Genomic DNA, 9,833 nt, shown 5'->3' with positions numbered 1-9,833 from the left:
ATAATAAACAGTGAGTAGCAGCAGTGTAAAAACAAAGAGGGGGTGTCAATGCAAATAGTCTGGGTGGCCATTTGATTAATTGTTCAGCAGTCTTATGTCTTGGGGGTAGAAGCTGTTAAGGCGCCTTTTGGATCTAGACTTGGTGCTCCGGTACCGCTTGCTGTGAAGTAGCAGAGAGAACTGTCTCTGACTTGGGTGACTGGAGTCTTTTACAATTTTTTGGGCCTTCCTCTGACACTGCCTAGTATATAGTCCTGGATGGCAGGAAGCTTGGCCCCAGTGATGTAATGGGCTGTACGCACTACCCTCTGTAGTACCTTGGTATTTTGGTATTTTATTAGGAACCTTACGGTCGGTTGCCGAGTAGTTGCCATACCAGGTGGTGATGCAACCGGTCAAGATGCTCTCAATGGTGCAGSTGTAGAACGTTTTGAGGATCTAGGGACCCATACCAAACCTTTTCAGTCTCCTGAGGGGGAAAGGGCGTTGTCGTGCCCTCTTCAAGACTGTCTTGGTGTGTTTGGACCATGATAGTTTGTTGGTAATGTGGACACCAAGGAACTCGCTCCACTACAGCCCTGTCAATGTGAATGGGGGCGTGATCAGCCCTCCTTTTTCTGAAGTCCAAGATCAGCTCATTTGTCTTGCTCAGGTTGAGGGAGAGATTGTTGTCCTGTCACCACACTGCCAGGTCTCTGACCTGCTCCCTATAGGCTGTCTCATCGTCATCGGTGATCAGGCCTACCACCGTTGTGCTGTCAGCAAACGTAATGATGGTTCTGGAGTCGTGCTTAGCTATGCAGTCGTGGGTGAACAGGGAGTACAGAAMGGGACTAAGTATGCACCCCTGAGGGGCCCCTGTGTTGAGGATCAGCTTGGCAGATGTTTAGCCCCAGGGTCCTTAGCTTAGTGATGAGCTTTGTGGGCACTATGGTGTTGAGGYCTGAGCTGTAGTCAATGAACAGCATTCTCACATAGGTGTTCCTTTTGTCAAGGTGGGAAAGGGCAGTGTGGAGTGCGATTGAGATTGCGTAATCTGTGGATCTGTTGGGGAATTGGAGTGGGGCTAGGGTTTCCGGGATGACGGTGTTGATGTGAGCCATGACCAGCCTTTCAAAGCACTTCATGGCTACCAATGTGAGTGCTATGGGGAGGTAGTCATATATTACCAAAATTACGAAAGATTCCGGTAACTTTCGTAAATGACCCGTAGCTTTGCAACAACAGTGCTGATATTAGACAGGTATATTTCCCAAACCTGGCGCATGTTGTGGAAAATGCCAGAGCACCAGATTTACTTGATGAAATTCCCGACTAACATGCGGTTGGCACTTGCGCCGCCGTAGCGCCAGCCAAAAATAGAGCCCAGACAGACAGACAGACAGACAGGGGTGGTACGGGATGAGCTCTCCACCTGTAGAACGAGAACCCCCTGTGGAGCAGACAAGGCAGCCAGGCTGAGCAGCGTAGTGGAAGTTCAGAAGTTAATTATGCCCAGCTGTTTGATTAAAACATTTAATTTTACAAAATTAACCTCGAGCGATCTTTCTGTTAGCCGTTTTCCACGATGGTAAAGATGCAGTTGACGTCATTGTCTATTTCAATTGTACAGATATGGCCTCAAGACGTCAATTCGGTGACATCATTGTGTACAATAACTATCTGACCGCCATACCGTTGGTTCTGACCGTTACAGATTCCGCCTCCATCTTAGTCGTAGAAGTGAGTCGGGTGAATGGAGGATGGAATTTGCACACTGCCCCAATGGATACTCGGATGACGCAATCGTCATCGCACTGCACACTGCCCTATCCCATCGGGACAAGAGGAATACTTACGTAAGYATGCTGTTCATCGACTGCTGCTCAGCCTTCAACACCATAGTGCCCTRCAAGCTCATTACTAAACTCAGGGCCCTMGGTCTGAACCCCACCCTGTGCAAWTAGGTCCTGGACTTCCTGATGGGCCTACCCCAATTGTTGAATGTAGATAACAACACCTCTGCAACGCTGATCCTCAACACGGGGGCCCCACAAAGGTGRGTGCTCAGCRCCCTCCTGCACTCCCTGTTCACCGATGACCGCGTGGTCCCGCACGCGACAAGTTTGCTGATGATACAACAGTGGTAGACCTGATTGCCAACAATGACAAGACAGGGAGGAGGAGGTGAGGGCCCTGGCAGAGTGGTGCCAGGAAAATAACCTCTCCCTCTCCCTCAACATCAACAAAATGAAGCAGCTGATTGTGGACTACAGGAGACAGCAGAGAGAGCAGGTCCCCATACACAGTGGAGAGGGTGAAAAGCTTCAAGTTCCTTGGCGTGCACATCACTGACAACCTGAAATAGTCCATCCACACAAACAGGAGGCTGAAGAAATTTGGCRTGGCCCTTGACCCTCACGAACTTCTACAGATGCACCATTGAGAGCATCATGTTGGGCTGTATCACCGCCTGGTACGGCAACTGCACTGTCCTCAACCACAGGGCTCTCCAGAGGGTGATGTGGTCAGCCCAACCCGTCACCGGGGGCACACTGCCTGCCCTCCAGGACATCTACAGCACCCGGTGTCACAGGAAGGCCAAGACGATCATCAAGGACCTCAGCCTCCTGAGCCACGGTCTGTTCACCCCGCAACCATCTAGAAGGCAGAGACAGTACAGGTGCATCAAAGCTGAGCCTGAGAGACTGAAAAACAGCTTCTATCTCCAGGCCATCAGACTTTTAAATAGCCACCACTAGCCGGCCTCCGCCCAGCATCCTGCCCTGAACTTAGTCATTGTTACCAGCCGGTTACCACCCAGTACTCTACCCTGCACCTTAGAAACTGCTTCCCTATGTACATAGTCATTGAACACTGGTCACTTTAATTGTGTTTAAATACTGTTTAACCCACCTCATATGTATATACTGTATTCAGTCAAGGCTCATCCTATATTACTACTGCTGTACACACCTTTTATTTTCATATACTGTCTACACTGTCTATACACACCATTATATACATATACACTGAGTGTACAAAACATTAATAACARCTTCCTAATATTGAGTTGTACCTCCTTTTGCATCGGGGTATAAACGCTACAAGGTAACGAAAGCGTTCCACAGAGATGCTGGCACATGTTGAGTCAAGTTGGCTGGATGTCCTTTGGGTGGTGAACCATTCTTGATACACACTGGAAACTGGCACCTACTACCGTACCCCATTCAAAGGAYCTTAAATCTCTTATCTTGCCCYTTCACACTCTGAATGGCACACATACACAATCCATGTCTCAATTGTCTCAAGGCTTAAAAATCCGTCTTTAACCCCCCCTTCCTTCCTCTACACTGATTGAAATAGATTTAACAGATGACATCAATAAGGGATCATACTGTAGCTTTCACCTGGATTCACCTGGTCAGTCTGTCATGAAAATGTCTTGTACACTCAGAGTATATGTATTTATATTCCGCACTCTGACATTGCTCTTTCTGATTTCTTACTTTATTTCATTTGGTGGGGATTTGTGTGTATTGTTTTGTATTACTGCACTGTTGGAGCTAGAAYCAAAAGCTGCAACTACGGTAAAATCTGCAAAATATGTGTGCCCGACCAATACAATTTCATTCGGAAGGATGAGCCTATGTATGCTGTTCACGACAAAACAAGTCCAATTTCCCACTGCATTATCTGTGATTTAATTGAGCTAATTCTACTGTCCATTATAGGTTCAACAGCAGAGGGAGAGAGAGAGGGGGAGGAGAGAGATGTAGGGAGATAGAGAACATTGTAGAGGCTGAGAAGAAGACAGAAAATAAGAGAGAGAAAGAGAGAGAGAGGGTTGCGGAGTCAAACAAGGAGAACATAATGTGGGGAGGAAGAAATAGAGAGGGGGAGGAAGGGGGAGACAGGGAGGAAGGAGGAAGCCTGAGGCAATGAGCCAGCAGCAGGGTGAGATATTTGGGCAGCGCCCCGCCTGCCATTCATATAATATTGATCTGCACTGCTTTAGAAATGGTTACACGTAATGGGTCTCTCTGTCTTTCTCTCTCTCTCTCTCTCTCTCTCTGCACTACAGGCAAGATAACTATGTGTCCTCCTTCCTCTCCACAAGTGGTCCCAGAGGTCCCTCCGTAAACACACAAACACACACTCATGCATGCACGAAGAAACACAAGCATGCGCACAATGCTGTTTTCCCATTTTAGATAGTTGTGGGGGGGAAAGTACGCTTGGCTCACTGGTTTTATTTAAAAATGCATGTAGTTAAGTAAACTTCCAGCTAGAAGGCATGTATGAAGCATTCTTAGTATGGTTCACAAAATAGAACTGGGAGGCCCAATGCTTTGAGGTTCCTATCTCCAAGACGTTGAACAGTATTCTTTATGCCACTGGGCATAAACTGGTTAAATCCAWCGTAATTTGTCAACGTATTGTGAAATGGAATCTCCTTGGAAAATACATTGGATTTGAAAAAAGTCATCAACGTAAACTGTTGTTTTGAGGATACAATTTCAACCACAGGATTATGTCARCCTGGTAASCAATTTTCAACATAGACAAAATATGTWGCATTTTTACCTTGAAAACAACGTCAGCTCTTCAACGTAATATCCACTATAAGAAAAAAAACGATAGGCTAAGCGGCGTGGGTGTCATGCACCCCCGCAATTTGAGGGGGCACAAAGTACYTGAGGATGGCTGGAGGGTGGCTAAACATAGGATCAATACGTTTTATCTGACTGTGACTGCCGATAACTTCAGWACGAAGTTGACTACWAATACAAAATTGCCTAAGTATTTGCAATTGTTACAAACAAGTGAAGGATAGAATGATGCTTCAAATGAAAACCAAGATGATYCATAGGCTACATGGGCCTGTATAGGCTAATTTAATCATATTTAAATCTATTTCATGTTCAATCAATTGAATTGTATTTTGTGACTAGGCTACTGTCTGTCATTTTTGCCAAAATGTGTTTCATGATCAGTGACAACATTTGCGCAATGCTCTGCCCAATCTGTGATTTACTGCATTATTATTTGGTAAGCATAATAAGTCGCCTCAATATCCTATTTGCAGCCCTAGGTGGTAATATCGCTCATGTGGAATGATTCTAATGTTAAGGTAAGATTTGAATGGAGAAAGCTGGTCTGAGAGCAGCTCTGCTTTTCTTTTGATCCTATCAGTATCGACGCATGGTGTAACGACGCACTTAGTGAACATTCTCTCTCCGTGCATGTTTGGGAAACACTTAAAAAGCTGCCTCGTGAATAATGATGCARCTGGTACTATCGTCATAGTGCTTAAGTTACATCGCAACTGGGAAACGAGGCCCAGGGCTAGCTAAAGCCAACTTCATAAAATTGCTAGGTGTCCAGTTGTACTACTGGGAAACCCCCCAAAATATACAGTATATAATCATTTTACAGGACAAATCTGAGGGGGCACAGGGCCTATGGGCATGACGCCTCTGCTAGCCGGCACCTCCTTAAGGAGAGTTGATCTATCTACATCTATCCCTTCCGTCTCCCGCCCAGGGTTTTATCCAAACCCAGCACTGCTTAGCTTTGATATTTGTCACTTACAATTACCAATGTGCTATCGTGAGAATGATTGTTGAACAATCTCCAKTTAKTAGATTCAGTGTTGCTATCGAAGTCTTTCCAAAGGGTATGTTCAACAGAGCAAATGAAATGTAACCATACTTCAGCAATCACATCTCATCAACGATGCTAGTTAGGTCTATATACAGTAGCATTTGGGAAGTAATCAACAGCTATTGTTTAAATTCAGCCCAGGATGAAACAATACATATAGGCAATGTTCGTTGTAATGTTTTTCGTCAGTGAGCAAATTTCAGGTCTGCTGYSCGCAAACTTGAACTTTGTGAGAATTCTGTGCAACGTCCGGTGCGCGTTTACTGTGAACACTGAGGCTGTACCCGCTTTAAGTTAGTTTTAACAGTGGTCAAGTAGGCTACTGTAGCTATTTGATGATAATGTAGGCCTACCAGAGTGGCCTACCATCAAAAACAATGGAGAAAATGCATCCCATAACATTTTAACATGGAAAACACAGCCCCTCTAGAAATGCACATATTTTATGCTCTTGTAGGAAGCAATCACTCCCCCATCGCAGACTACAAATTATCTATAACTGAGCTAAAAAKTCACTAACTAGCAAAGGATATGAACAAATGTACACACGTCACTACATGTAGCTCTCACTTTGATCTCAAAACAAGCGCATCTACTCATGACCGCTCATGCTGTAAAAACAGTCCAGTTCAAAGTGAATGGCACAGATCCATATATGCCAATGGTCTATTTGCATATAGGCTTACTAAAGCTCTGATTGGTTATGGCTCACCAGTCTGTGTAGAGTACGGACCTGAGTCATGCCTGTAATGCAATAYAATCCTACTCCGATGCATTCAGCCTAAAACAACATCTCTTGCATCGTTAGTTTTGCATACTAAATCTTGCATAGTTTGTTATTTATATTGCCTTGAAAGTGGCTAATGTTGCGTTGATTCAATCACAATTCCCACAGTAAAGAGAAACATTGATAAAGTTAACTAATGGGGGAAACTCTAGAAAGTTGAGTGAAGTTCAATCTCGGGCTTCTCTGCATGGGGAGATTTCTTTTGCGCGACAGTCCCGCATGCAGCTTAGAGGCAACATTGCATATAGGCCTCAGGTTTCAAGCTTAAGTTGATTTAAAATGGAATCTACAAGTTATAATAAATATGTTGGACTCACGTCTCCATCTCAACAAAACATAAAAGTTAAATAATAGGATTCAATCAAATCAAACTGTATTTGAAGTGCATTTAAAATTTGATTTGATTTGATTTAGTCCTATACTTTAACTTAGATTTTTGGTTGAAATGTAGACGTGAATCCAACATATCAATTATTAACTTGTAGACAGACTGGAATTAAAGCCAGACTCAGTGGCAAAGATGGAACTATCCAAGCAGAAAGTACATATCTTTCAAATGTTGATATTTGGTTGCGTTGACAACCAAACACAATTCAATATCACTTTTGCAATGCAAGTTAACAAATTACATGTTGGATTCAAGTCTTCCATTTCAACCAAAAATAAAAGTTAAAGAATAGGATTAAGCTAGTGACTCAGATGGAACTATCTAAGTGGTAGATACATCTCTGATAAATGTTGATATTTGGTTGCGTTGTCAGCCAAACACAATTCAAGATTACTTTTGTAAGACAGCAAATAGCCTAATGTTAAGGCCATCTTACAAACTAATGTAACAGTATTTATTCAAAATGAGTAACACATCCATGGCCACATTTTGAGGTTACTGTAACAATAAATGCCTTATGTAATCACAGAAAGCGTGCATGTTCAGGGTTGCAGGTTTGTGCAAATCTTCCCAATTGCTAAACGAATCTGCACAGAATCTCAAACAGCACTGTTCACTTGCACCATGTACTTCAATGTCATTTCAACTAGCTGCAATCCAGGTAATTTGGCTGTGCTATTAGATGAAACACAGTGATAACAAATTAAGTTGTATAAATAAACAAATAGATCTGTCAGTGTATTGCCATTTGAACGTTGATGTGCTTTTAAATGGTTGAAAGCACAGTGAGAACACATTTAGGTGACAACTAAACCAAAAATCAGATCATTGATTTTCCATTGGAACTTGGTTGTGCTTTTAGATGGTTGAAAGCATAGTGAGAACACATTGGGAATTCAACAAACTTTTGGCTCTCTTTTGAGTGAGTGAAAACAGGTTGGAATCGCATTGATCAATGTATCTACCAAATATTACCCAATTCACCACATTGAAACGAGGTGGGTTAATACACTTCTTCATTACTATAGAGCATTTCAGTTTGTGTGAATTAACCTTCTACATTAAACCCAGGGAAGAAGAATCTGCATCATGTCTTTCTAAAGCACTGCGAGATTCACAGAGCTCCACTTGGGCCAGTTCCCACAAAAGTTGTCAGCTTCCATAAAACATGACTKAATTTGGGGCCAGCTCTGGCTTATTATTGCTACTGACGAACAAGATTTGTGCCCATACCACCCAAATGTATTACCTCTATTGGAAAAGAGTCACATAAAATCTATTTAATGTAGCTGACAACGGAGAGAATCTAAACTGAGAAACTGATATACTTTATAATGGCCCTTGACATGAGGCGTTTAGTCGATGGTTCCTGATTAGCCGATGGAGTCCCTCCGATCATGTGCATTCATGTGCACCACCCCGTGTTGGGTAAACAACATTTAAAAGGCTGTAACTCGATCACTCACACTGGGATGGCAAACAGAAGCAGTCTGCTGTACTGAATGAGAAATAGAAAGTAGAGAAGCTTACACGAGGAGGGAGGGGAGAGAAGACGAGGAGAAGGGAGGGGACAGGAGTAGGAGGGGGTGCTGACTGGTTCATTAAATGGTTACCCGGACTTTCTGCTTTTCACCCCCTATCTGCAGTACATGTACATATTACCTCAATCAATCACCCCAACTATCTCGTACCCCGGTATACTGACTTGGTACTGGTATATAGCCTGTARATTTCCTCGTTATTGTTATTTTATTGTGTTACTATTTTATTTGATCTATTTGTAAATGTTCTTACTTTTTAACTGCATTGTTGGGAAAGGGCTCGTAAAGTAAACACTTCACTGTAAACTCTACACTTGTTGTATTCGGCCACATGTGACAAATACCATTTGATTTGAACAAGTGGCATCATTAACAACATGGCCCCCAGCAGCAGTCACAGCAGCCAGTCCAGTACACAGCAGCACTCTCTGCCCGTAAACGGTGGAGGATGCTTGATGAATGCCCACCACCACGGAAAAAGCACCTTTAATGAAATCACTGATGCCAATCTTTCCAGCTCTTTTTCGTGTGTTTGTGTGTGTCTGTATGTGTGTGTGTTTTACACCCCCCCCCCATCAACTCTCTTACTGGGGGATCAAATTAACCTTTGGGTGTTTTCCTCACGGTCGGCGTAAACACCGAGAGGACTTGGCTGATTTATGTGGACGTACAGAAAGTGTGAAGGAGAGAAAAAAATAGAAAAAAGAGAGAGAGAGTGATTGCATTCTTCACATTCCCCTTCTCCCTCACGCATGGAACGTCCACATCGTTCATTTATTCAGATAAGAAATGTGCTTCTTCCATCCATTACATCCACGCGGGACATATTTAAGGGACAAACTAAAGGCTACTTATCACCTGCTGCCGAGCTAAATGCACACACAGTCGGTTCTTGTGACTGATGGTGAGCTCTGGAAGGAAGTGGAACCATTGAGAGGCAGGGGTTTGTTGTTAGGGTGAGGCTTTACCTGGGGGGACCCATTGGAGCCCTGCTCTCTGGTCTTCCTGGCTAGTCTTTTCTTTTTCTTGTGCAGCGGTTTGGACTCCAGGATCATCTCCTCCAGCTCAAAGGTGGGGTCGCAGTTGAGCCTCCGCCTCTGGAAGAGGAACAGAAGGCCACAACACAGGATGAACATTTAAAGGGGCAATCTGGGATTTGAAATAGATCATAGCGGCCACCCTGCCACAGTTGTTGGTAAGGAGCTGAGGAAGAAACACAATACAGGATGAAGCATTTATTCTATAGAGCGAGGATGTCGATTCAATCGATCGACCTTCCCTATCTCTCCTACCTGGCCGGCTGTAGTGACCACAGGGAATTCACTCTATAATCACACACCACAGGGAATCAGATACTGTAATTTCCTGTTAGCTTGGTAACCAATGACAGCCTGTAGTGTTGCTGTTATCAGTCAACAGCTGATAGTCCCCTTGAATCAGTGTCCATTCATCGTTCAACTCCTCCATGAGC

The 9,833-nt window shown here is 43.7% G+C and overlaps 1 protein-coding gene across 1 annotated transcript in view; it reads right to left on the bottom strand.

The window, feature by feature from the left end:
- The window catches only part of LOC111981457 (serine/threonine-protein kinase 32A-like), a 66,773-nt gene that overhangs the window by 6,924 nt on the left and 50,016 nt on the right, over nt 1-9,833 (bottom strand). The window contains exon 11 of the mRNA XM_024012734.2: nt 9,331-9,459. Coding sequence (XP_023868502.1) covers nt 9,331-9,459 — 129 coding nt within the window. The remainder of the gene's footprint in view (nt 1-9,330; nt 9,460-9,833) is intronic.

The sequence above is a fragment of the Salvelinus sp. IW2-2015 genome, linkage group LG20 (genome assembly GCF_002910315.2).
Source record: "Salvelinus sp. IW2-2015 linkage group LG20, ASM291031v2, whole genome shotgun sequence".
NCBI classification, from domain to species: Eukaryota; Metazoa; Chordata; class Actinopteri; order Salmoniformes; family Salmonidae; genus Salvelinus; species Salvelinus sp. IW2-2015.
This window is presented reverse-complemented; position numbering and strand designations above follow the sequence as displayed.